The sequence below is a fragment of the Balaenoptera ricei genome, chromosome 1 (assembly GCF_028023285.1).
Source record: "Balaenoptera ricei isolate mBalRic1 chromosome 1, mBalRic1.hap2, whole genome shotgun sequence".
NCBI lineage: Eukaryota > Metazoa > Chordata > Mammalia > Artiodactyla > Balaenopteridae > Balaenoptera > Balaenoptera ricei.
This window is the reverse complement of record NC_082639.1, coordinates 143,460,808-143,488,578: the sequence shown is the minus strand read 5'-3', so window position 1 is coordinate 143,488,578 and position 27,771 is coordinate 143,460,808. Positions and strand designations below refer to the sequence as shown.

Here is a 27,771-nt window from a genome sequence, read left to right as displayed (position 1 = left end):
CGTGTCCTGCCTTCCAGATCGGCGCCAGTGGTGTGCCATCGCTGTCCTCTTCGTGGTCCTCCTGGTCGTGCTGATCCTCTTCCTAGTGCTGTGACAGCGGGGCCCCCAGGTCGCTTCCTCCTGCACAGGAGCCCGAGGGGAGAGGGAGAAGCAGTGCACGGTGTGCCCGCTCCTCGCGTCCCTCTCCTGGAAACACAGCCTGCGCTGACTTTTCTCTCTGTGACCTCACCATGGAGACAGGTCCTTCAGCCCCGCTTGGGGGGGGGCTGGCGGGAAGAGGAAGTCGACGACTGCACACTCCCGGTGCCCCCTGGCCCTGATCCAAGGACAGCGGGCCCTGCTTTGCCCCCCTGGACCTCGCTCCCCCTGGAGGGCCTTCGAGGAATCCAGAAAAATTCGCAGACTCGGCTCGTGTTGGCTGTTGCTCATTCCATCCGTCCTGGCAGCTCTTCCCCCCCCCCCCCCCGCTCACACCCTTCCCCCGCCAGACAGCATGTGCTGGCCCATCCAGAGGCATCTATCGGGGATGCGGGCTCCTGGGTAGGTTTCACATCCTGTTGCGGCAGCGTCCCTTTGCCCCTGAAAGCTGGCAGTTAGTGGGGACAGAGGGCTCAGAAGTACTTTGTGACAGAAGATGCAGTGATTGGTTTTTCAGGGATAAGTGCTAGGGTGAAGGTGCTTCTCCGAGCGCAGTTTTTTGTGGTAGGAATAACCAATGGAGAAGAATGAAAAGCACTGAGCTTTGGGGGTGCTGGCAACTTGTGGCTTGAATTGAAGGGAGGACAGGGCAGCAGGACACAGCTGCAGAGGGCGGGTGAGGTCGCCAGGGTCAGGCCCTTGCTGGATTCATGCCGCTATCCTACAGCCTCCTGCCTAGAGGTGCAAGTTGCATTTCTAGAGTGACCCTTAGATGAGCAGCTCATGTGAGTGAACTGAGATCCCGAGGTGGTGTCGTTGGCAGTTATTTTATTCCTGCAGCACTCTGCCTTGGGGGCTGGGGGGGCAGCACGTTGATTACATTTACTCAGAAACTATAATGTCAAAAAGACTAGTTCTGGACCAGATTTTTCTTACCCTGTGAGTGACTGCAAGGATGGGTAGGTGAACTTGGTTCCTTTTTCCCTGAGATGACAATTCAATTTTATCATCCATTCAAATAACTGAGCCAATCCAAATTTAAATGACAGACGCTTCAGTTGGGTTTTAGTAGCTGAAACTGCTGAGACACTATACACTTCAAGCTTCTGATGACTTTTAAAATGCCTCCAGTGTACACATGTATATAGGATATTTTTATAACCTCCCTGATGAAAACCTAATATTGAAGTAGCAGCTGAACGCAGAGCCAGCACTTGGCAGTGGAAGCTGCAGGTCTCTCCTCACTATCTTTTTTGCACTTGGGAAGCACAGCAACATCTGGGTAGAGTTCTAGCTTTGACTTCCATCTCCTCATCTCTTGGGGCCTATTCCTCAGCACGCTTTTTTTTCTTGTTTTGTTTGTATCTTGTTTTTTTTGTGTGTGTTGGGCTTTTGTTTTCCGTGTGTGTGTGTGTGTGTGTGTGTGTGTGTGTGGTTTGTAATGATGTACTTGCCTAGCTAACCTTTGAATTGCACTTTTTAATAAATATTTGTAACAATTTTTTAAAGAAGGGTATTATGTTTAGGATCATGGTTGGTAAGGAAATCTGCCTGTTGATGAAAGCTAAAAGCAGGTTTATAAAATTAAAAGGGTGATTGACATCCACGTTTACACTCAACTCTATATGATATATGTTATTTCTTTTCAAATTAGGAAAAAAAGTGATTATTACAAAGGGCTTCAGGTGTAGGGTACTAGATTATTTGTTTTACAGAGTTTTGAGACTTTGTTAAGATAGTCTTCTACAATCTGAGGACAGGGCTGGTCCTTAGATTTGCATTAAAATATACACGTCTTTTTAAACATCCACGTGGACCTTGTCTCAGTACTGTAATCCCCACTTTCCACGTGACACGAAGCAGCTGGCTTCTTGATGAATTACAGGATTGCCCTGTTTAAACGCCATGCCATTATCTGGGTGTTACCAGATTTACTGTGCCCCTCGAAACTGACGTGTGTCAGCAGGGCCTGTTGGGAACACGCTGGCCATTAGTGAGTAAGATTCTCCCCAGGCTTCAGGGACCAAGTTTTGTGACGCCGAGGCTTAATTACTAAATGTGTGGGGATATTTAGAGTCAGCAGGCTCGCTGATTTAAGGTGTTTGCTAAACAGTGGCTGTTGTAGACCAGACTGAGCTGAAGCTGAAGGGCAATCTGTTGAGAAAGAAAAGTTGCTTAAAATCCCGTCACTGCGGCATTCTCCCTGTAGGGCCACTGCTCTTTCTGGCCTCTGGTTCTCCGATAGGTCGCCTCTTCACGTGTTTGTCGGAGCCGCTTGGCCCGATCCTGGGACCCACCCTGTGGTACCAGGACAGAGCAGTCACTACAGACCAGTGTTCACTTGAAGACCACGCCCACCGCCCAGTCAGACTCCAGACTGGCAGAGAGAGCATGCCAGGGGCTTAGGTTTCCTCATCAGTGATCCTCATGCTTTGGGTTCCTTGCAAGTGGTCCCCTGACCCTGAGTGTGGACTGGGGGGGCAGAGTGGATGCCCGCGACACCCCTGCAAGGCTTAGAGGCGCTTCCTGCAGCCGTGGGGCTTCTTCCCTCCTTCAGCCTCTGTACCTCGTGCTGTACTCGTCATTGCTTAAAAAACTGGCAGAATATGATGGATGACAGAAAGAGCTCGATTTCTGTTTATTGGAAGAGCATCTCTCATCCACTGGTTTGGTGAGGTGGGGTGTAGAATGGGGGAATGAACCATGGAGAGCATTTGCTGGAGTGGGACTCCAGCTGGAAAACCGAAATACCTTTAGTTTTTGGTCCTGATTTTTGATCTTGTCTTTGTGAGAACTGTGAAAAATCACAATGCGCTCTGTGTGCCGCTACTGTGTGGCAATTGGAAGTCGCAGCATGCATGTTACATGAGGATCTTCACGCCAGAGCCGGGGGAGAAACTTGGTAACTTGCCCATTATTCTCTGCTTTTAGCCAGAGTTAAACAGACTGATGGGTCTGGTAGCCAACAACTTGGCAACTTCCACTCCTTCTCACCTCGTGAGATTAAGGGCTGCGAAGAAAAATGTAGTCTTAACTCCAGCAGAAATCTGTCTCTGCTAAGTGTTTTACCTTCTGTAAGTGAAGGTGGCAGAGCCAAGATTTTTCTTTTGGTAATTTCCCTGTCAAGTGAGACCATTACCACCTTTCTAGAGAATTCATAGCATTTGAAGATCTAAAACCAACTGATAAATATGAGTTGCTTTCCCATTCTGGAATTTGGACCATTTGGCGTTACCTGTACACAGGACAAATTTGTAAACAAAACAAAATTCGGACTGTCTGGAAAGCTAAAGTTCTAAAATACGGAACGCACTACCGCCAGTCCTCCCTCTTCGTCTAACTCTCGTTGGCATTTCTTCCACTCCCAGGTTTTTTAAGATTTTTTTTTTTTTTGAAGACTGTTCTTTTGTCCATCAAGAGCAGAGAGAAGGTGAAGCCAAAGGGTCCTCAGCCCCGCAGTCAGGTGGTGCTGTCCCCGACCACAGGGCACGAGGACAGGGCCCCGAGGTGCCGTCAGGTGCAGCGGCCTCTTCCTCCAGGGCCCCTGCTCCTGCTCGAGGGGCAACTTAGCCCCTGGGCTGCCCTGGCAGGAGGAGGTAAAGACTCTGTCCTGCCCAGCTGCCCGTACCCAGCTCCCAGCTTTCACAGAATATGCTTGTGCTGAAAACAAGGAGCTCCTGTCTTGCAAGGCCCGTGTCCGTCTGTTGTCTATAGAACGTGGGTGCCGTCCCACCATGTCTGCCTGATAATGCTCACAGGGAGGCTGCTGTCTGCTGTCGAGTCCAGAACCCCAGGAGAGTTCTTAGTAGAGAGGACAGCCCTTCAGAGCCTAGGACGGCACTGCTGTGAACCTGGAGACTGAAGCCGGGTGCCGGGTCCCCCAGGCTGGGGCCGAAGCGCCAAGCTAGCAGACTTCTGGGGTGTTAGCATCCCTGACGGTAGCCTCAGAAGGACTTACGGTCACTTAGCTCAGTAGTCCTCTTGCTTCAGAGTTGAAACGCTTTCAGCTCGCGCAGCAGACATGGGGGTCACTGGGTGGGGTGCAGTCCAGACCTGGCACCGGCGAGCCTGCACCCCGTCTGGACCAAGCTGACCTCAGTGACGTGACGTAGGCTGGTAGTGGCTTGTCACGCTCCCCCCTCAGCCCAGCCACTTGATGTCTTTTGCTTTTGGACAACCACTGGCGCTCTGGTCACGTTGCTGCGATCTCCATGCGTTGAAAGTTCTTTGTTATATGATATTATATAGTCTCTTTACTAGGACAGACGCTTGGGGAGGTGAGGAAAAAAGAAAACTTGGTTTCCCTCTGGCATAAGCTAATGTGTTGGCGTTGTCTTCCTTCTGATGTGACCTTTGTCCAGAAGTGCCCTTCCCCGAGGCCGTGCAGATGGGAGCTGTGCTTAGACAGTGATTGTCCAATCACCTGCCCTACTGCTGGGGTTTCACATGAACATTTCATGGTCCTGGTTTGCCAGCTGCAGCCAGACACTTTGTGAGAAAGTATATTTTACCTTTTTTTTTTTAAAACGTTATGAGTTATCAAACCCGGAAGCCACTTGATTATCCAGGGGTGTTAGAAACAAGACCACCTGGCTTTGCTGTCCGCTCACCAGAGCTCTTGGGCCTGCTCCCTGGCGGCAGCCCAGCACTCCACTCCAGCCCGGCTTTCCGTCAGCCCCGGGGGTGGGACCAAGTTCAGGGCGGTTCTTTCCTGCTCTGCAGAAAGTAGGTTCTGGCTGAGACCCTGCTACTGGATGGGAATTGTGACGCCACAGTTAGTCGGTTCCGGGAGAGACAACCGTCCTAATCCTCAGGAAGATAGTGCGTCTGTGCCCTGTTGTCTGTGCGAGGTGAGGAGAGGCCAGGCAAGGTGTCCCACTAATAAGTTATTGGAACTGCCTTAAGTGCCATGCTATGACGTCCTGGCTGACCCAGGGCGGGAGAACGCTCAGGGTTGGGGGGTGGCCTGGAAACCGGAAAGGGCCAAAGCAAGCAAGCAAGCTGTAAATGATGATGGATTTGGTTTTTGTAAGTGGAAATAAGCTTTCACTGGCTCATTTGTAATAAAAAATTAATGTAATTAAAAACAGTGTAATACGTGGCAGTGCTCAGCAGGACTAAACCACTGTTTTTCTCTTTCAAGGATAAATAACCTTACGGCATTTTATTTTTAATTAACTAGAAGGTACAAACAAAAGAAGTGAGATCAAGGATTAGAAATGCAAACGCCATGGTGATTTCCAGATGGTGCTTTCTCCCCGCACCCCCCAACACGAGAACAGTGCCAGAGCCCTGGTGTCAGCAGTTTACAGCCCCGCTGTGGGTAGATCTTGCTTCCTGTATGCAGTGGGTCTCCAAGTGTGGTGTGGGACCAGCGGCGGCAGCATCCCCTGGTAACTTGCTAGAAATGCAGATTCACGGGCCCAGCCCCAGACTCACAGACTGGGGTGGGGTGAGTGGGCTGTTTAACAAGCCCTCCAGGGGATTCTGATGCACAGTCAAGTGTGAGAACCAATGCTCCTGCATCGTGGAATTTAGGCTGCAGTAAACCACCCCTGTAAAATAAAACAGCTTCATGGCCTTCATTGTAATCCTGACATCAAACAAAATTTGATGACACTATAAACTTGAAAACTTTAAAAAAAAAAAACTTGTGTTTAAAAAAGCCTCAACTAGCCATCCTTAAAAGTGATATTTTTACACCCTGAAGTTTATCAATAATGTTTCTTACTTCTACTCTTGAAATCATGTTACAACTGTATAAAGACTACTGTTCAGTATTAAAGAGAAATGGAGAGACCATGAACTTTGTCCTGGTTTTTGATTTGGTTGGTTTTTATTTTTAGTTCTTTTCATACCGAAACACAGCTCCCTCCCCTCCTTCCATCCCCACTAGTAAACACGGACACGTGCATATGTCTGGGGTGGGAAAAGTTTGTGCCTTGTGGAAGATGTGGATTCTAAATTGTTTTCTCTGGCTGAGCACGTTATATGAATTCTTAAACCCCCAAGCAGCCATACTATCCTTTTACAACATCATACGACACAGTTTCAGTTGGAATGAGGCACCTGGCGGGGCAGAGAGACTAGAACACAAAGGAGCTGAGTCCCGTACTTCCCTCTCGCGGAAGTGTTAACCAGCAAGGATAGTGCCCATCCCAGTCGGTAGCTCTGGGGGACAAGGCGACCAGGCTACGTGAGCTCCTTAGGGGCAGGGATCGTCGTCATCCCTTTTGCCATCATCATCCTCGCCCAGACTGACTGAGCACCTTCTGTGTGCCAGGCACCGTTCTAAGTACTTGCTGTTAACACATAGCACTGGAAATGGCTGTGTGAACCAGAGAGGTTTCTTCATCTAATACTATCTCAAATCTGCACCTGGGGAAATTGGGGAACAGGTAGTTTCTCAAGGTCCATCCACTGGACCACATACTGTGCCCCCGCTGCCTCACACAGAAATTGGCCCAGCAGTGCTTCCCCGAGTCCTCAGCCTGACGTCCCCCTGACCTAATAGCCAGAAGGGGCAGAGGCGAATCAACATACCAACCAGCCTCGACAGAGGAGTGAGTGCTTATTTTGAGAGTTACGGTGAATATTTCAGGAGGAGGAAATGGTTCCATGTATCTCCTTATAAAAGCCGATCGCCTCCCTGTACCCCAGGGGGCAACGTGGACCACGTGGCGTGGACAAGGGGAGAAGCGCATCCCCACGGCTGAGCAAGAGTGCTGTTGTTCCCAAGGTCCCACTGGCTGCAAGTCTTACACAGAACTCCTGTTGGAAGTGTTAAAAGACGAGGCCGAGGCCCGAGGCAAAAACGGAACTCACAGGACGGGAAGACCCATCCGTGCCACCACAATGTTTTCACTGTCCAAGAGGACACGTTTCAAGTCACTGCGCCCCCATCCTTGGAACACTGGGGTGTCAGTTGTCTGGGAACAGGGCCCCCACTCCAGGGTGCCGACAGCCAGAACGCAGCGGCGGCTCCTGTCTGGTGCAGGCAGAGCCTGAGCACGAACGTCCCCACCAGTACCTCTCAGGGAGGGAGTGATGGGCTCCAGAAGCCGCCTTGGACTTGGACATGTACTCGCAAGGCCAGCCTCCCTGACCTCTGCACTGCCGCTTCCTCCCTCCCTTTCTCCGTCCTCCCTTAGGGACACAGTTAAATACTTCGTCTCCATTCACAAAAGCTCATGGGATTGGCCAGCCTTTGGGAAGGGGTCATCAACTCTTCCAGAAGCAAATTTCTCAATCTTTGTATCTCATTAGTAGCTAAGAAAGCTAATACTTCTGGCCAATATTTGATGAGAATCTGATGTGCCAGCAGGTCTTTGACCAAGGCCTTAGGGACATGTTGAGGAAGTAAAACACTGTTTTTTGTTTATTCTCACAACCCCATGAGGGAAACACTGTTTTTTTGGTTTTTGTTTGTTTTTATAAGTGTATTTATTTATTTATTTATGGCTGCCTTGGGTCTTCGTTGCTGTGCGCAGGTTTTCTCTAGTTGTGGCGAGCGGGGGCTTCTCACTGCAGTGGCTTCTTGTTGCAGAGCATGGGCTCTAGGTGCAGGGGCTTCAGTAGTTGTGGCATGTGGGCTCAGTAGTTGTGGCTCACAGGCTCTAGAACGCAGACTCAGTAGTTGTGGCACACGGGCTTAGTCGCTCCGTGGCATGTGGGATCTTCCCAGACCAGGGCTCGAACCTGTGTCCCGTGCATTGGCAGGCGGATTCTTAACCAGTGCGCCACCAGGGAAGTCCCAAGGGAAATACTGTTGAGGCCCATTTTATGCCTGAAAACTAAGGCACGGAGCAATTCAGGAATTTGCCCAAGGTTACAATCAGTAAGTGGTAGAGTCAGAATGGGAACCCAGGTCTGACTGGACCATTATGCAGCCTCCCTGAAAAGTCACCATCCAGGTTTCAGGGGTAGCAAGCAGATGTTTCTTTCAGCAAGCCATTGTTCTAACCAGAGAAACGGTAGAGTACAGCTGAGGAGAGGAAGAGGGATCAAATAACCTGCAGTACAAGTTAGCAGCGGATGAAAGCATTGAACTAGAAGTGCCGAAGATAATGATGGACACCAGCCACCTTGGACTACACCATAACTCGAACCCTATAAGCCTACTGTAGAGTTCAAGAAATCTGGTCAAGGATCTCAAGCAGTTCAGCCTTGCTGATGAAATGTTCTGGAGCTTTTGTTTATTTGGCTGGAAATGTGCAAAAAAATAAGTGAGGCAAACATATAAACTCAGAAAAGCCTGGAGACAGTCTGGGGAGCACAGGATGAGAAAGCTGTGGCATCTGAAGGCTGCTGCGAGCTCCCGTGGCTGCCAGCATTCCTTGTTCCTGAGATAACACCGAGCTGGAGGGAGGCTAGTGAGCCTGGGGCTGGCTCTCCTGGGAAGCCCTTCTGCTCACCAGGTGCAGTGGGGCCTCCTGCCTGGGGCTCCCATTGTAGCCCTTGGCACACGGGTTTGTCTCTTTGCACAGCTGTAGCTGCCTCCACCCTGGGTATGTGGGCATCGCAAGGGCAGGGCAGGCCTCTCCCCGGTGCCCGGCATCTGGCCAGACCCATAAGGGCAGCTTCACACTGTGAGTTGGGGCCTGAGTCCAGATTGCAGAAGGACAAGACAAAGGCGGGCCCAGCAGGCAGCCCAGCATCCACAGGAGAGCCCGGATACCCTCCAGGCCTGGCAGGACAGCTGTTAAGCCCTGGCGCCGTGGGCAGAGTGTCAGAGCCAATCCCAGCAGCCCCTTCCTCGGGGCCCAGCACTCCGACCTGGCCAAACCCGCAGCCTAAGAGAGCTGGGCAGAGCTGCCTGCCAAGGAAGGCTGTTGCCATTTCTAAGCAGGTGCTCTGGCTCTACAGGAAAAGGAAAACTTCAGAGAGGATGATGGGGAGGGAGGGAAGGAAGGGGACCAGGTGACAGCTCAGCCTTTTCAATAGCTCTGGAGGCAGCCTGGGGACTTGGGGTGGGAAACAGGTTGGGCAGATTAGCCAGGGAAGTCCAGTTGTTGCCAGGTAAGTTTGGTGGAGGACAAACAAGCAGTTCTATGGGAAAAGAACCACAACGAAGAGCCCTTGGTACCAGATTCTACGGGAGCTAAGGGGAGGGAGCCACAGCATGCAGGAGTTGAAACTGAGCAGGACCCTGTGGGGCTCCTGGGCACAGAAGCCTTTCTGTCCCCCATTTCTTGTTTGAAGGGAACAGACTCCAGCCTCCATGACCTTCTCCGAGTTCCAAAGGGCAGATTCGAACAGTTGCTAATCAGAGAGGGGAGGGGATGCAGAGACAAGGGAGGAGCAGCCAAGAAACAGTAGTGCAGCCTTGGGGCAGGTCCTGGTTCCGCCTCAAGGGATACAGTAACAATGTCTTTGAGCTCTTCGACAGAACTAAAACCCCTAACAAATGGAAGATGTTAGCATTCTTCATTCCAGAGAAGACCCCCTGAGGCCAGATTAAAGGAACCAGGAGATTACCGGAGACCAGATTAAAGGAGTGCAGGCCCTGCACACACCCTAATCTTATCAGCAACCCCACCCTTGAACCACTGCTATAAAACTCCTCACCAAATCCTCCCGGATTGGGACACACAGTTTTCAAGGCACGAGCCTGCTGTGTCCCCCTTTGCCTGGCAAAGCAATAAAGCTGTTCTTTTCTACTTCACTCAAAACTCTGTCTCCGAGATTCCATTCGGCACTGGTGCACAAGTTTTCAGCATCAGTGTCAAGGAATGCTTCCCAGGGCAGGCACCTCTGACATTTTTGAAGGCTGTCTGGGGTTGGTGGGTGGACAAGGGGAAGATGGCTCCAACAAAGGCACACAAATAAGCTAAATGAATGGGTGGATGAATGAATGCGTGGAGTTGGGGTGTGGTGGAACCAAGAAACCAACAACTGAAGCTCAAACCAATAAATGCTCACGTGAGACTCCTGCTGCCAGAGGCCAGCCTGGAGGACCAGGAAGTCCCATCCAGTCACTGCATTCCACCCCCAGGGCACAGGCCTCCTCTAGATGACAGGGATGTAGGAGCAAGGAGGCCTCTTCCCCCCAGGGGCCAGGTGCATTCACACCAGCCTCCAGGCCAGTTCAGCAGCTTCCAAGTTGGGCAGCGCTGGGCCCTGAGGGCAGAATGGAGGGGCCAGCCTCCCAGCCTCAGCCCCAGGGCCTGTTCTATGCCACCCTCAGAGCATGGCCAGAACACACTTCAGATTACAACTCAGGACACACACATCTGAAAGAAGCGTTTCCCACACAAAACTTACCCTTGCCTTGTGCGAGGTGGCCCTGTTATTTTTTAATGTTGGTCTTTCTTTAAAAGATAGATTTTGTGACCCACTAGTGGTTGTGCCTGCAGTTAGGGAAACACTGTTCTGTAAAATGATTTGCCCGCCCTACCCCTCTCCCCCGCGGGGAGGTGGGAGCGCCAGCTCCATTTCCCTGAAGGAAAACCCAAGCCAAGCCCCCCACGCCGTCATGGTGAAGGTCACTGCGGAGCCGGGGCTCGCGAGCTGCTCGCGGGCGTTCGGGCCGGTGCGGGGGATGCTTGTGGGCCTCCGACGGAGGTGAGCCCCACAGGGTCCCAGGAAGGTGCATGGACGCAGGCGGGGAGTTGCAGAGGGCCGGGTTCAAATCCTCCCTCCGCTAATTACTTGCTGTGTGACCTTGGATCACATCTTGGATAAGTAATTTAACCCCGGAGTTTCGGACTCCTGGTTTATAACACGGAGATAAAGTAGTCCCTCCGTCGCAGCGTCGCCGTAAGCATTCAGGAGTGACCATTATGTCCCCAGCAGAGCTCTGGAATACTTGAGCAGGCAGAGCAGGGTGGGAGACGGCGCAGCGCCTGCGCGTCTCTGAATTCCCAGGTTCACCTTGATTTCCAAAATTCGAGCGGTGCCTGCTGTTCCTCCACGCGACAGCCCTCGGGGCACTGCGCGGACCAGGTCCCCATTCCTGCGCCCCGCCACGCGTGCCCGCCCCTGCGTCGCCTCGCTGCCCCTCCCGCCCGCTCCAGCTCGTTCCCCCCGCCGCGCTCGGCACGCCGCCACCATCGCCTTCTTTGAGCCGGGCGCGCGCTCCGTGCAACTCTCCAGGCTGCCCTCTCCCCCCGCCCCCGCCCCCAACGGTGCGTTCCTCGAGGCTAAAGTGAGGGTCGTCTTCCTCCCGGCCCCGGGCGCCGAGCCAAGCGTCCTGGGTGTGCGGGGTGAGGGGCGTGTAAAACCCCCAAGAACCCAGCCCCATCAAACTCCAGGCTCCAACCCTCCTGCGGCTGTGAGCGCGCCTGCGCCCGGCTGGACGTCCCCAAGGGAGCAGCGCCCGGGCGCATCCCTGGCCCCGCCGAGGCGAGCAGCCGGAGGCGCGGAGACGCGGGCGGGCGCGGACCGAGGCAGGCGGCCTGGAGCGCAGACCGGCCCCAGCCTCCTGCCGGCGCGGCGGGGGCCTGCGGGTCAGCGGAGGGGCGGGGAGGGTGCGGCCGGCGCAGAGCCCCACCCGGCCGACCCGACTTGCCCGCGACACCCGAGGAACAAAGTAGCCTCGCGGGGAGGGCGCTGTGGGAGCCGGGTAGTAGCCCGCACAGTCGCCCCCTGGTCGCTGTCCCGCGACACACCTCGGTCCCCACGCCGGGGGCACCCGGCCACACCCTGCCGAGGAGACGCGCTCTCGCCTCCCACCTGCCCCTCCGCCAACAAGAAGAGGCGCCCCTTAAAAAAAAAAAAAAAATCAGCGTCGGGGCGCCCTGGCCTCCCAGGCCTGCCTGGCGAGCACTGGGCCCGCGGTTTCGGCTGGAGGCTTCGCAACTTGCCATCCCACCCCACCCCGCTCCCGTCATCCTAAGGATTTGACGTCACGCCTGAGGTTAAAGGTGGTGCCACTTTCTGTACCGTGTTGTCGCAGTGTCAGGTGCCTACCTGAGCGAAGCGAGGTCTGGACACATAGCGTACCATTACACTGCCACCGTGTCTGAGCGTCCTCTCCCTTACCTTCCCGTGAGTTCCTCCTCCTTTTACAAAGCCCTGTTTGGACGCACTTCCTCCCCCTGCCTAAGCCTGCCTCGCCCCCCGCCCCGCCCCCGTCTCCCGCCCCGCCCCTCTCCACTAACCACTGATCCCTCTCAGGCTCTCGCCCCGGGGCTAACCAGGTGCTTCCTCCCACTGCACCACCAGGCCAGGTGGGAATGTTTGATCTTCCCCTAGCCTCTGGCCTGGTAAGGTAGAGCCCGTCTTTCTCATCTCTCTGAGCTCCTGCCTGGCGCCTAGTTGACACGAGGTTCTAAGTAAGAGCGTTCTGATGGTCCTGTGGGAGGCGCGGATGACGCAGGGCTGGACATAGCTTTCTAGGTCAGTAGTTCCCCAGGCAGAGCAGATGGGGAAGGTCACACAGGAGGCTGGAGAACCCAAAGCCCCCTCCCACCCGCACAAGTCGGGGCCCAGCATCTTACCCCAGGAAGGAGGGCCTTCTGCCTCTGTGGAATTAGAGCAAGGCAGGTCTACTTCACACACATCTCAGAGTGCCTCCCTCCCTCCCTCCCCCTCCCATCCAGCCTTTTCTGGCATGGGGGGAGCGAGCTGCAGTAGGAAGAGTGGTCGCTGAGTCAGAGTGCCGGGTCTGGATGGCCTCTCATTGCTGCTAAACTTGACTCTCCATCTGTGTAAATGAAGATAATAAATGGGACATCCCAGGCAGGATTATTTTAAGGACAAAATAAGATGTGTCAAGAGCCTGACCCCCCACCTGGGATGTAACAGATGCAGCTGCTCAGTACCTCTTAGAGACCTTTCCCTGCCCAGTCCCAGCCCTAGCACCCCGCCCCTGCTTCCATTTCTTCTCAGCTGAGGCCCGGTATCGGTATCATTATCCTCACCAGAGAAAACAGAGGTGACTTTTGCCCCAGAAGCATTTTTCAACATGAAATTTCCCCAAAGTTTTATGACCACAAGGCCACAAGCTGGGGTAGGGGAGCCACTAGGGTTTCCCCACTCCTGTAGTTTCTGCTGTGGGGCTATTTCTATGCTTTGGGGGCCCCAGGCTGGTCTCTGAGGTGTCCCAGCACCCTCTTCACATCCTCAAGGCCCAAGCACTTGTTCCATTGGTCCCTCTGCTCACCTGCTAGAGCCTCCCCAACCCCCCTTCATCCCACCCCCAGGCCAGCCCAGTCTCCCCATCCTGCAGTGCTGGGGGGCTCTGGGAGCCATGCTTTCCCCCTACCCTCCAGGGACAGTAAAGAGGGCTTTTAACTGGCTCCCGCTGATAAGGCCCTAGGAGGGGAGAACACTCACTGCACACACACTCCACAGGATTGCCTGACCCCTTCCCCCATCCTCTTTCTCTCAGGCCACATGTCTCCCTCGGCGACCTTGCCTGCTGAGAGCTGCAGCAACACTCACTTTAACCTGATTATGTTGTGTTTTTACCACAGCCTGCACCTAGCCAGGTGTAAAGCAGCCCTGGGCTGCCCACTCCAAGCCTCCCCCATCCCCATTGCTCCTATCCTAGGCCCCTTAGCTCCATTCTGTCTCCTGCTCCTAAATGCACGTTGCCCAAGGCTCCTCTACCAGCCAAAGGATGATCTCTGGAGGCTTCTGCCTCAAGCCTGGCGTCACCCCAACCCCAGGGGCCTCCCCAGCCCTCCCCCTCTGGCATGCCAACAGTGCCCACTGCTGTGCTTGTGTCCTCCCTCCCCCTCCCCTCCCCCTCCTCCACCCCAGGCCCCTGCCGGGCTAGTGAAGGTCAAGTGAGCATCCAGCCCAGAATTTAGCAACTCAGAGTAGGATTAGTTTCAGCGTTGTTCTTTAATAATTTAAGACTGACACACAGCCATCTACTCCCAGAGAGTCCCAACCCTTTGGGCAGTGGACGCGCCCAGGCAGGACAGCCCACCCCCCTGCTTGTGCCCTGCCATCTCCCTGCCAGCGGCCCACCTACAGCTGCCCTCAGGGAGTCTGGGCAGAGAGCTTGTGGCTGGGGACAGCTTGGCACCAGCTGCAGCCCGTGTCCAAGGTCACAGGAGAAGGAAGACAGAGGTCCTCATGGCCAGGCTGTGGTGGGGGGCAGGGCTGGTCTGGCCAGTCCCACTGGCCACAGCTGCACTTCCCTGAAATTGGTGTTGGTTTCATTTTGTTCCTTCAACCTTATATCACAAAGATTTCCCAGAACTTCCTAATATTCTGACTACCAGATAACATCTCCCAGATGTTCTCCCACCAGACCACATGTGCTAATTTTGGGTTTGGAATACATGGTGAATGGCTGTAAGGCTGTTACTCCAGGACACTTTGTCCATTTCTGGAAAAAAAGCAAAGGTGTTGAATGGGAGCTGGGAGAAATGAGACTGAAAAAGGCGGGCTCAAGGCCAATATGGCCAAGTACTTTCTTTGGCTCTGGAGTGGGAGGGGCTGGGGGAGCCCTTGACAGTGTGGGATGGGACCTGGGGGTAAGGCGATGCTCAGGGACCAACCGAAGGACCCACTGAATCTCTCTCCTCCCCCTGCCAACAAAGGTGCAGGAAGATGTTGACAACACCTCAGGCCTGGTCAGGCGGAAGACCCATATCTTTTCCCCGGTTCTGCATAAATTAACATCCTTAAACAAAATACACAAACAGGCTCCTTCCCTCTGCTAAAGTGGTCAGTCACAGAAGCCCTGCCAAGGCCCAAGGGGTTACCTGCCACCATGTTCATTTTCAGTAGACAAAGCAGCTTTATGTAGTGCATTCCCAGCCACCCCCTGGGGTGGTTCAGAGTTTCCAAGGGGGTGACGGTGAGGGCAAAGGCACCTCTGGGTCACCGTGGGACAGGCCTCTGCCTCAGCACACGGATCGACAAGCTCTCCGCGTGGGCCAGGAGCTCCCTGATGTGAGCCAAGCCCAGCCCTGCAACCTTGGCCCCGTTCACCTCGAGGATCTCATCCCCCACTCCCAGCAGCCCCGAGTACAGCTTGGCCGTGCTCTCATCAGCCATCTCCTGCACGTAGAACCCTGCAAAGGAAAACAGGAGAACTAACACAGGAAATCCAAATCAAAGACATGCAGCTCTGTGGAATGCTCAGGTGGATGCTGTTTGGGGTGGAGGGGAGGCAGGTGCTCATACAGGGCACTACACACACACACACACACTCTCCCTCATTATTCCACTTCACAACCACAACTGGCTTTATAAATAGATACAGTGTGCCCACCTCCATGGTATAACTTCATTTCTCTGTCTCCTCTTTTAAAATCCTCCTAATACAAATAATGCTTTAAGCTGTTATTATTCATGTACACCCCAGTGTGAATGAGCTAATCTTATCTTTTTCTGGGATAAGCTTTGATTGTAAAATAGGGAGGAAAATGTTGAAAAATTGAGACAAAGACCTACTACATGCCTGGCACCCTGCTAGGTGGGATTCACAAATAAGACCCAGCTGCTGCCCTCAAGTAGCTGGGTGGTGGATGGTACCACTGGAGTAGCGAACGTGGCTGAGGTCAAATCCAAACCTGGTTTGCTTCACAGGATTGTCTGGGACTAGCCCTGGCCTCAGTCTTCCTCGGATACGGTTCCTTACTTAGGATTCAGAGGCTTCTGGGCAAAAGCCCAAGAAACATAGAAATTCTGGCCCCGTGTTTAAAGTCATCGTGGCTCACTTTTCCCTTCTTCACACATACTCTCTCCCCTCAGTGACCCCAAAAGGCCCCACCTGGCTGGGACCATTCCCTGGGTCTCTAAGGTAGGGTGAGCCTGGGAAGAACCTGCTTCTCCTATCCTGGGGTTCAATTCGAGGAACTCAGTGGAGCAGGCTCTGGAAGGCTCTGGAAGCCTCGGGCTGGCTGGGCTGGGCTCCCTCGCTACACAGTGCAGGACGGTCCAGCTGAGGGAGCCCCTCTTGCCTCAACTTCTGCTGAAAACCTTTCAAATTCTCCGTCAGCTGCTTCCACCTGACAGTAAGGGAGCACAGGCTCTTCCAGGGAAAGTTGGGTGCCCTCCATCCGGACGCACCGAGTGAGCGCGGGTGTGCAGAGCTCAGCCCCTTCCGCGGGAGGACTGCAGGGTGGGGACCCTATGCCGCGACAGCCCCTACAGGACTCACGGGGTCAGGTTAGCATTGCCTTAAGCACCCTCGCTGCTCCCCAGCCTGGACTTGGCTGGCTGATTAGAAACATTAAGCAGCTGCCCACCCCTGACTCCCTGCTTCCTCTTCCTAAAATCAGCTTCCTTAGAAGGGACCCGAAAGAGCATCTCGTCTTGTCCCCCAGTCTCCGGCTGGAAGCCTTTTAAGATGTCTTGGACGAGTGCAAGGTCATCTTCTTGTCTGCCCAGCCCCTAGGAGCTTCTGGCTCCAACAGAAGTCAAGCTTTTCAGAGCCCACCCTCTGAAATTCGGGTTTGAAAGTGCATTGAAACCTCCTCTAAGGCACCTGAAGGTTTGCAGCTCTGGCTGTAGCAAATCGGAGCTGTTGACATACTCCTTCTCCCTGGTCTGACCTGTGGAACTGCCTCTCAGTGCTTCTTGGCAGAGCTGAGCCTTTCCTGCAAGGCCGGCTCCCTCCTGACAAGGTCTGTCTGCCATCTTGGCTGCACAGGGCTTTTCTCTCAGCCCTTGCCCTATCCTTTCCCTCTTCTTTCTGGGTTCTTTAACAGCTTGTCTGCCCTGTCTGCGTGTTGGCGGCATGGGGAGAGGCAGGTAAGGAGGGCAGGGGTGGAGCCGGCAGAAACGGCTGCTGTACCGCAGAACATGCCAGTGGGGAGTGATGAGAAAACCCAAAAGAATGCAGCTGGAGGACCAGACACCGCTGTCATGCCTGGGGTAGGCTTCACAACTGAAAGTCACGACACAAATATGACAGAGAGACTGCTATCGTAGGCATTTACTGTCTGCTGGAAACGGCCTTTGTTAAGGATGTATGATCTCTGTGTTGTATTCAATTAGAAGCAGAAGGCGAAGCCTGCTGTTCTCACATGCCTGTACAGAATCAGATGTGATAGCCGGCAAGTAACACCAGCATCTTGATGTTTTAGTGAGGAATGCAAACCAGCCCCAGCTCACGGCCCCTCTGAGGCCCAGGAGAAGTGACCCTTGGCTGCTGGAGCACGGCCTGTGGCAAGGAGGCACCAGCACCAGCCATGTTCCATGTGTGAGGGGAGCTCTGCGTGACATCCAGCAGCCAACTGCAGCAGCAGGAGCAGGGCACCAGCTGGGCACGACAGGGAAGAGCTTGCACCAACCAGGTGAGGGGCATCCTGGGGAGCGGGCCAGGGCAGAGCCCAAGAAGCTCTTGGTCATTAGAGACCCCTGCCCATCAGCAGTCCATGACGGGATGGGGGAGGGGGTCCCACTGCCTGTAAAGGGGCCTAAAGGGACTTTGGGGGAGGAAGGGGGGCATAGTAGAATGGCCAGTTGGGTATGATCTCACATTGACAGATGACTCAGATCATGTCTGCCCCCGTCTGGAGTTCTACTCCCCCAATACACATTCTTTTTCTGAAAAGGGAAGGGAAGAAATGGGCCAGGCACTTTCCCATGTACCTCACTGAATGCTCCTTATGACTCTTCCAGGTAGGGTTTCATTAGCTTCATTTTACAAATTAGAGACCTGAGGCTCAGAGTGGGTAAGTAACCTGCTCAAGGTCACACAGCCAGCAGAGGCGCTGGAGTACAAACCACACTCTGTCGTCTAACTATGCCTGCATGCTGCCTCTCTGGAAGAGCCTGTCTCCCTCACCGAAGGAGACAGGAACCTGGAGGAACGGGCAGAGTGGCTAACAGCCCGTGGAGCACTTTGCAATGGTCAACATATGCTCACAATGGCCATCTCCCTGTGAGGACAGACAGGCACCCTCCTGAGGGCCAGAGTGGGGAGAAACTCGTCCTCCCTTCCTCTCACACTCATGTAAAATCCATCAGCAAATAGTCAAAACTACCTTCAAGTCAACCAGACCCCGGCCACTTCTCACCACCTCCACAGCCACCCCAGTCTAAGCCGCCACCACCATGTCTTTCCTGGACTGTTGAAATAGCCCTAAAAGTGGTCTTCCTGGTTCCACTGTCACCCCACTAGGGTCTATTCTCAACACAGCAGCCAGTGAGCCTGTTAAAGTGTTCAATCAGAGCACGTCAGTCCCTGCTCCAAGCCCCTGGTGGCTCCGGTCTCACTGGCAAGAAAGCCCCTTCTGCCCTCAGCTCAGTCTCTCTCCCCCATTTCTGGGCTCAGCTGTCTCCCACCTTTCTGCCCTCAGCTCAGTCTCTCCCCTTCACCCCTCTCTGTCCAGCTTGACCTCCTTGCAGTTCCTCCCACAGGCCACGCTCATTCCCAGCCCTCAGGGCCTCGCACTGGCTGTTCCCTCTGCCTGGAACACACTTCCCCAGACACCACATGGCCCACCCTCACTTCACTCCAGTGTCTGTCTGCTCAGGGGTCTCTTCTCAGAAAAGCTGCCCCACCGGTACTCCCACACTCACTGCCCTTGGGCCTTATCCTGCTTTATTTGTGTTTGTTTCTTAGTACTCTTCGCCATCTGACATACATATAACACATTATATGTATATATAAAATATATAAATAAATATAAATAAACATATATATATATTTGTAGATACAGTCTAGCTTCCTCATGAGAATGCGTCCTCCTGAGGATGAGGATTTTCTCTGTTCCATTTACAGCTCTATCCCCAGTATCTACAACACCCAGTAGGTGCTCAACGTATATTGTTGAAAAATGAATGATGGAACATACGCAAGAACTCGCTGTGGTCTGCAACTCTGGCAGCAGGCAGATTTCAGCCAGCTAAATAATCTTGACCTAGGAGATCAAAGCAGAGGACTAAACCCTCCGCGGCACAGCCCAGCCAGGGCAGCTTTGAGCGTGTCTTTCTGTGTCTGTCTCTCCCTTTCTTCCTCCTCTCTCTCCTCTCCTTCCCACTCCTGCACGTCTGTCTTCCTTCCTTACTCATCTCATCTGAGAAATGTATGTCAAGGTCCCTTGCCCTGTGATGGATTCTGACCCACAGACCTTGGGTAAAGGCCTGGGGAAGTCATTTTGCCCTGCAAGATTCATGGGGCAGGGCTAAGAGCTGGCCGGAGTGCAGAAGGATGTTCACAGCCCCTCCCTGATCCTGCCAGCACTGAATCAAGACCTAGCAGGCCGCCCAGCCAGGGGCCTGGAGCCAGGATACATGCGAACAGGCCCGGCAGGAGCCAGCCCTGAGGGAGGGGTCTGGATGCACACACAGGCAGGCACGGTCCACGTGCCCAGACATACTCCACAGCTAGAGGAGGGGAACCGGTTAAACACACCAGCCACGTCAAAGGGATCCAGAGAACCAGCCAGCACAGACAACCTCCCTCGGGCTCTCCAGTGAAAAGATGGCACTGAGATTCTGACTTCAAGATGGACAGAGGGACAGTGGAGCAAGCCTGCCATCTCTGCCCCCTTGAGGGGAGAATTCCAGTCCTTTCTCTGAGAGGCTCTCTGAGTCCAGAGCTCATTGTTCAGCCAAAGACAGGAAGCGGAAACAACCACAGCCAGATGGCACTGCAGTGGTTTGCCAAGGCCCCAGGGCTGTGGAGCCAGAAAAGGGAGGCGGGGGGTCCTACCTGAGTCCCGGCGTCCATTCCCAGAGGCCACACAGAAGCCGAAAGTGCCCTCCGGGGAGCGCTGTAGCTGCAGCTGGCTCGTGCCATCCGGGAACACCTCCACCATGCGGCCCACGGCACGAGCCAGGCCCGGGGCACTCACGTCCTCCACGCTGAGGGAGCGCCGGGGCGGCGCCTTGGCTGGCCTGTGAGGGGCCGCAGGCGAGTGAGGGCAAAGAGGGCCAGCACTGGGGCCCAGCCCCGCCCTGGCTGAAAGACGGCGGAGGCCACGAGCCAGGGCTGCGCCTGGCGGGTTCCCACAGCCGTCTGAGGCTCCGCAGAGCCCGCTGCCGACCCAGAAGCCCCTCCCCCAAGAGCAGTGGTTGTTAACCTTTTTAGGTGCAGAGATCTGAGAATCTGGCGAAAGCTTTAATTTTACATAAAACTTCCAGGAGTTAATGGACCCCCTGAAGTTCCTCCATGGAGCCCCGGGTAAGAGCAGCTAGCCTAGCAGGTCTCATCAGAGAGGGTGGATTTCTCTAGGCAGGGTCACAGGGCGAGGGCCTCTTTGGGGGCCCTGTCTCTGGATCTTCAGTCAGATCTTTAGCTGGGCTAAGGAAGCTCCCTGAACATTCTGATTTCAAAATGTCATTAGATAGTAGAGGGACGGAGGAATCAAACCTTCCAACTCTACAGAAACCCCAACCTCTGTCCAGTTGCACAGGACAAGGGCACCGAGGAGTGGCCTCCAAGACCCCTGACGCAACTGAGGCACAGGTAGCCAGCCTCACTTTCTCTTTTAAAGGGACCCCCCCTTGGGCCGTGCTGCTAAGGCAGGAAGGAGTTAAGCATATAACTCCACTGTCCATGCCCTGGGTTTACACTCCAAACCACTTGCCCACTCTTACCTGTCAGCTGCATTGTGATCCCCTGGCTCCCCTACCAGGTAGAGGTTGGACCGGTCCACCTTGCCACTCAGCAGAGAATGGAGGTTCTGAAAAGAGGCAGCTTTCCGACGTTGGCGAGAGGGTGACACCTAGTGGGAAAGGCCCAATATTGCAGGTGAGAAAAGCCACCTGGCAAGGGGTTGACAGAGAGGGGACCCCAACCATGAACCTGAGGGCCTGCTAAGAAAGTAATGGCACAAGTTTTTGTCATTACTTCAAAGTGCTTAACAGGAATAACCATAACTTACTTAAGGAGATGGGCCTATGTAGGCGTTTTGAAGCTTCAAAGTAAAAAAAATTGGGGGCTGAAATAACAACTGAATAGGGTAATGCTAATTATCTCACTTTTTAAGAAAATCTAATTTCTTCCTTGATTATGAAAAAAGGGTGAAATCAAATTAATCACAGAATAATAAACACAATTGTAGAGTTAAAATCTTAAATAGTTTGTGATTCTTTAGTATCCCTTTTATGATCACTGACGTTAAAAATGTTATCAAGTATGCACCTTAAAACACTGTGCATTAAAAAGATGGACAAGACGGAAGTCCCTCAAGGAGTTCGCACCATGATGGGGGTGAGGTGAGCATGGACAGGTCAAAAGCCCTAAATGCATGTTGTAAGTGTGAGGCTAGAAGCACGGACAACGCTGTGCAGGGAAGCAGGGACAGACTCAGCTCAGGAGGCTCCAGGGCACTGGAGGAGCTGACGCCTGGGCGGGGCCTGAAGCATGAGCTTTCCAGGTGAAGACGGAGGTGGGGTGTTCCAGGCAGAAGAAATAGCAGATGCAGACAGAGGGAGATGGGAGAAAGCATGGATGTTCTGGAACATACTCATGGTCTAGGTGGCTGGGCTGCAGAGGTGATGGGAGAAAGGCTGGAGCCGAGGGGCCACACCCGGCAGGACCTTATATGACCTGCTGAGGAGCCACTGAGTGATGTTAATCAGAAGAGTTACAAGGTCAGATCTGTGTTCTAGAAACTGACCCAGTGAGGAGGCTATTCCAAGGGTGGGGGTGGGAGGCAGGGAGAGGCCGACTTCTAAACAAATACCGCACACATTATTTATCACATTGGAAATCCGTGCTCTCAGAAAGATGTATTATCAAGAAGCTTAAGAGGGGGCCCTGACCTTGCCTCAGGGTTCCGGCGGGCCTTCTGGGAGAAGTCAACTCAGAACAAGCAGGAAAGACAAGCAGGCGTTCCCCAGGGAAACGGGGGAGGGGAGAAGGGAGGAGCCTTCCAGATGCAGGTGCAAAGGTCAAAGAGCCATAGCCACTAGAGGACGTAGGAGCAGCCCACGTGGCGAAGGTGCCCACTGCCCACTCAGGAGGGCAAAAGGAAAACCAAGCCAGGGCAGCAGCCATCCACCCTCTCTCCACACACACTTGTCAACACAACAGTCTAACAGGAAGGTGTTCACCCTGAGATATGTCATGAATATACCAGGGTGAGATGGAGTCTTCTTTCATGTTCTCTTTTCAGTTCTTGAACAATTCTTTCTGCTGCGCAGTCCTCCTGGCACTTGCTCCCACTCTTTCTTGGCCAGCTTACTTCCTAACTTTGCCCACTTGGCTGACATTGCCCATAACCCCTCTCCTACACTAACGGGCTTTCATTTCCCTTGGGTTTACAGAGATTGAAGCTTTGATGGCCATACATCCTGGCACCACGGCTCAGACACACTGGGGACAAATCTAACTTCATGAGAAAAGCAGCAAATTTCTGGAGCACGATGCCACTCTAGGCTTTTGTCCCCAGCTTGACATGGCTTTGCTTTTGTTTCTTTGTCTTCCATTCATTCATCCAGCAAATATTTATTCTGTACGGGGTGCAAGACAACCAATGGAATTTTCATTCAGCCTGCGTTCTCTTCCCTACTTCAGCCTGAAGAATGAAAGGCTCCAATGCCCCAAACTGCAATCGCCTGCTTCGTTCTGCCCAGGGGTGGGAGCAGGGAAGAGAAGAATAGACATGATACCTGGAAACACCTGGACTAGAACAGCACTTTCAGAGACATAGCTGAGAGTTAGGTGCTACTGTTGGTTTGCTGTTGGTTTATCCTCTAGCACGGGGGAGGGGGAACTTCAGCAGGTTGCCCTGCATTCACTCACTCACTCACTCATTCATTCACTGTGTATTGAGTATGTCTACCATACTAATCATCATACTAAATATTTGGAATATAAAGATCAAGTAGTGTCTCCACAGGGAATCACATTCCACCGAGGGGACACAGACAAAAGTTAAAATACTATGTGACAAGTTCCGTGAAGGAGGGAAGCACAGGATGAGAAGGGAAGACAGAGCAGAGGTGCCCAGCTCAGCCCAAGGAGGGACTGGAAGCGGCTTCCTGGAGAAGGCAGTGCCTTCAGTGTTGATGGATGAGCAGACATTAGTAGGTAGAGAAGAGCATTTCCGGGGAAGGTTCAAAGTCAGACTGTGTGGCCTGATTACAGAACTGCAAAGTCAAGGATAAATGGGGTCAAGTGTTAGAAGAGTGATGAGATGAACGCAGTCAGATCACAGAAACCCTTTGGCAATGTCGAGTGACCTGAACTTTATCCTGGGGGTGATAAGGGACCAGTGGCAGGTGTTCAATGAGGGGATGGCAAGGCCAGATTTGCACACCAGAAGGACCACTCTGAAAACCACATGGAGAAAGACAGGGCAGGGATGCTCATCAGGAGGCCGTTGAGGTGATCCAGGTGTGAAGTGATCTGTGCTAGACTAACAGAGTGGCTGTGGCCACGGAAAAGGTTCCAGAACGATCAGGCAGTCGACACCAGGACTGGGCAGAGGTGGCAGAGTGAGGGCGGGGGTCTAGGATGAGCCCAGGCTGGGGCCGCGGGGTGGAAGGACAGAAGCTTGGGCGCTGCCCACCCCCACTGCGTCCAGGGAATCCACGTCTCGCGGATGGACTGTGGGGATGCCAGTAGCGTCTCTTTCTCCACCTGGGACTCCTTGGGCAGCACCCTCAGCACTTCTTTCCTCCTTCCACCTTTCATTCCCATGGTGGCTACACCCCCGCTGGCCTCACACACCCCTCGGCTGGGCCCTTGGGACTCACCGGATGCAGGGATTGTAACGATGGGGCTCTCTTCATTTTGGGGGCGCTGGTGTGTGAAGCCGGGCTGGGCGCCGGGGGCTGCAGCTGCTCCACACTGTAGCTGCGGGACTTGCCCAGCTTGGGCCTTGTGCCCTGACTTGTCAGGGCCAAGAAGAACTTTTTTAGCCCCAGGGTGGAGGAGATGCTGCCGCTGCTTTTCTTGTTCTTGTCAGAAGGCGCAGCTGAGGGCAGGCTGGGTCCCACACTGACCCCTGGCAATGCTCTGAAACGCAAAGGTGGACATGAGGTGGGTGGGAGAGGGCTGGAGTAGGCAAGGGCCCATCCTGTGTGCCCCAGGTGGGCCCGCACCACTGCCGCACGGACAAAGTGACAGGCAGGCCGCAGAAAGAAAGGCCGCGCGGACTTCTGCAGGATACTCTGCTTGGGTAGCCTTTAGGGAGAAGCTCAGACAAGACCCTTGGTGTCACACTCAACTATGGGTTCACTCAATCGTCCATCCATCCAATATTTCTTCAGAACCTCTTCTAGGCCTCTTCTTGGCAGATAACTGGGGTATGTGATAAACATGACAGGCAAGACCCTTCCTCTCGGGAGCTTACAAACAACAGACTAGTAAACAAAGGAGAAAACCCACCAGCAACCGATGAGCAGGGTGAAGTGGAGAGTGACACGGTGGCCGGGGAAGGCCTCTCTGAGAAGATGACATTTAAACCGAGGGCTGAATGGCAGGAAGGAGCCAGTCCTGTCGAGCCCGGAGGTGAGAATTCCAGGGCAAGGGAACAGCTGGAATCACAGCTCTGGGCAGGAAGAGGCTCAGTGTGTGGTGGGTTCAAGGACATAATGGGGCCAGGTCCACAGGACGTCAACATAATGAGCAAGGGGGGAAAGAGGGGCCAGATGGGGTCAGACAGGTGGACCGAGGCCGGATTACACTGAGTGCTATAAGCCAAGGTAAGGGGTTTGAATTCTATTCCAAATGAGAGGAAAAACCATTGGGGGGTTTCAGCAGGAGAAATGACACTATTTAATTAAGGTTTTAAAAAGATACCTCGGACTGTTGTATGGAGAAGGAACTGCAGGGGCGAGAGGGAAGGCAGAGAGCAGGAAGGGACAATTAGATTTGCACAGAAAGAAGGAATGCACTGAGACCCGGAGAAATGCCGTCCAGGTGGCTGCAGGAGCCGAAGAGGACTTGCCAGTGGATGAGGGTGGGAGAGAAGGGGGAGGGGGCAGCCAAGATGACGCCCTGAGTCGGGGCGTGAGCTCTGTGTGGATGGCGGTGTGCTGTGTGTTTGCCGGGAGGAGGACCCGGGGAAGCAGCTTTTGTGTTTGCCGGGAGGAGGACCCGGGGAAGCAGCTTTTGTCGAGAGTGATCGAGACTTCCACTAGGCCTTTCAGGCATCCTAGTGGAGATGCCGGGGGAGCTGGATACACGAATCTGGAGTTCTGGGGAGCACACGGAGCTGGAGATCTGGCTTCAGTGGCACGTGAAGCCTCGGGCTACATGTCACCAGGAATGGTGCGTAGTGGAGAAGAGAAGGCCCTGCCACAGGACCAGCTCACCAAGGCTCTGAGGCCCCAGAGCAAGGACTCAGACCCTCAGTGCTGGAGGAGAGCACGGAAACATGAGTGCCGGGCTGTTTCCCAGCCCAGAGTCAGTAGCAAGTCCTCTCAGACGGAGAGCCCATCCTGGGAGCACCTCTAGGGCTGGGACTGTCCGCGCAGCTGTGCCTAGCACAGTGCCTGGAGCTTCAGGCCATTCAGTGAAAGCTCAGTGAGCGAATAACCACGTACACTAGACTGAACAGGGCTGGCAAAGGAGTGCTGGGGTGCCACGCTTGCACCTAGTCTAGGAGTCCCCCGAGGATGGGGAGTAGTCAGCTTATCACACTACCACTCCAGGGGGTCTCTTTCCCCCCCCCAGTGCCCTAATCCCCCACCTCCTGCGTCAGGGCTCTTGCTCCTGTCACTCACCGGGATGACACATGCCCTACAGAACTCGGCTCTGTCCTCTGCAGGCCGCCCTCTGGTTCCTGGCTGGACGCTGGCTCCTCTGAGGCCGGGGAGAAGGTGATGCCCTTGGAGCTGATGGTGCCAACAGCTGCTGAGGCGAGACAGCCCTGGAGTCCTCCTGCAATAGCCACAGCATCCCTCCGGTGTCACTGATCCATCCCCATGGGTCATGGGTGGCGCGGGGGGGGGGGCATTCGCAACCCAATGACAGAGGCAGGAGAGCCAGAGGAAGATGGAGAGAAGTGGGAGCCCCACGAGAGCAGTGGAGGCAGTGGTGAGACACACACGAAGCAGGGAGGGGTCTTACTACCTGCTGAACCCCATCACCCCCAGCACAGCACCTCGTGCACAGTAGATGAGAACTAAACCTCTGTGAAATGAAGGGCTGCTTGTGATAAGCCATGTCCCTCCTATATCAAGAGACAGTTGGGGTGGGGGTTGGATTTTGTATTTCTGGGACAAAAACCACACTCTTGCTGGCTGTGACATCTAACAGCTAAACGATAGCCACCGTTTTTGGAGCACGTGTGAAGTTCTAGACAATGAGTTAAATGTCCTACAGAGATTATTGCATGGGTTCCTAGGAGATGGGTTCTATCATTCTTCTCAGGTTACAGAGGAGGAGCCCAGGACCTCCTGGCTAATGAGAGGAGGAGCCTCACCCGGCCCTCTGCTCCAGGTCTCCAGCAGGTGGAGGCCAGGCTGCCCAGAAAGGTCAGCAGCTCTCAGAATAAACGCCCCTGGGCTTCCCTGGTGGCGCAGCGGTTGAGAATCCGCCTGCCAATGCAGGGGACACGGGTTCGAGCCCTGGTCTGGGAAGATCCCACATGCCGCGGAGCAACTAGGCCCGTGAGCCACAACTACTGAGCCTGTGCGTCTGGAGCCTGTGCTCCGCAGCAAGAGCGGCCGCGACAGTGAGAGGCCCGCGCACGGCGATGAAGAGTGGCCCCCGCTTGCCGCAACTGGAGAAAGCCCTCGCACAGAAACGAAGACCCAACACAGCCATAAATAAAATAAATTAATTAATTAAAAAAAAAAGAAATTATTAAAAAAAAAAAAAAAAGGAATAAACGCCCCATAGGAAGTGGGTAGGGGCAGCCAGCAGCCAGCCTAGAGCCCGTCCGAGGGAAGAAAACCACACCTCAGCACAGGGCAGGCGGGAGCTCAGGGTGGGGCCTGCTTCCTCAAGGTTCGTGTGAGCAAGGAAGGGAGAGGGAGAGTGTTTGCTCCCCGCATGCAGTGGAGCGTGTGGCCGGCACACCCGGGGCGGGGCAGGGGGGCGCTCGGCACCCACATCCTCAATGAGGTCAGTAAGGCCTGTCACCTCTCTGCCCTCTTCTCCTCCACTCTGTTTCCAAGCCCTGGTTTCCTCCCGAGCCATCACAGCCCCAGGGCTGCCAGAGCCCGCGAGCACAGGAAGGCAAGGCTGTGCACGTTGGGCCTGTTATCTCTGCCTAAGTGAGCAGCCGAGCTGCTCACCTCAGATCACAACATCGGGGATCAGAGCCCAGGGGCCGCCAATGCTCAGGATTTGCCCATGATATGAGGACCCCTTCCAAGGGCAGAGTTGATACCTTCTATCCTTCAGCAGCCTTTCCTGCTGAAACCTAACAGCCTGCCCAGCAGGCTCGGGGGTCTAGAAGGGCTCGGGCACCAGAGAACGACCCCAGCACTGTTTGTAGGTACTCTGCCCACTGGGCACCCGGACAGCACATCTGCTTCGCCACATGGAGGAGGTCTCAAGGGCTGGATTCCTGCTGAATTACTTCACTTATGCATCCCCCACAGGGCCTAGGATGGCGCCTGGCCTGTAACAGGTGCTCAATCAGTACTGAATGAATGAGTGAATGAATGAAAGGACGACGTTCAAGCAGAAGGACCTTAGCCGTGTGATTATTTGGCGTTTGCTGCTCTTAGTAAATCCTGGAGCTGCTGCTTCTTCCTGCTCTGTTGGTAGCAAAATTCTCTTAAAGCCCAGGCCCCTGGCAGCCACAGAGCTTGGAGCTCCTGCACACACCTCAGGGTTCCCACTACCACCACCCCCAGGGGGAGCTG

At 54.1% G+C, this 27,771-nt stretch overlaps 2 protein-coding genes across 9 annotated transcripts in view; one reads left to right on the top strand and one right to left on the bottom strand.

Moving 5' to 3' along the window:
- The window catches only part of STX6 (syntaxin 6), a 65,514-nt gene extending 42,749 nt beyond the window's left edge, over positions 1–22,765 (top strand). For 2 of the 4 annotated variants that reach the window (XM_059937527.1, XM_059937511.1), the window contains 2 exons: positions 17,133–17,342; positions 22,270–22,765. In XM_059937527.1, coding sequence (XP_059793510.1) covers positions 17,133–17,342; positions 22,270–22,334 — 275 coding nt within the window. In that variant the 3' untranslated portion in view covers positions 22,335–22,765. Of the gene's footprint in view, positions 1–17; positions 5,939–17,132; positions 17,343–18,775; positions 21,078–22,269 lie in introns of those variants that run through there. The other 2 variants (XM_059937518.1, XM_059937536.1) reach the window with 2 other exon arrangements.
- KIAA1614 (KIAA1614 ortholog) overlaps positions 13,911–27,771 on the bottom strand; it is a 37,995-nt gene continuing 24,134 nt past the window's right edge. For 3 of the 5 annotated variants that reach the window (XM_059937471.1, XM_059937493.1, XM_059937478.1), the window contains 4 exons: positions 25,678–25,834; positions 23,704–23,965; positions 20,596–20,723; positions 15,122–19,893 (listed from right to left, as the gene is read on the bottom strand). In XM_059937471.1, coding sequence (XP_059793454.1) covers positions 19,242–19,893; positions 20,596–20,723; positions 23,704–23,965; positions 25,678–25,834 — 1,199 coding nt within the window. In that variant the 3' untranslated portion in view covers positions 15,122–19,241. The other 2 variants (XM_059937487.1, XM_059937499.1) reach the window with 1 other exon arrangement.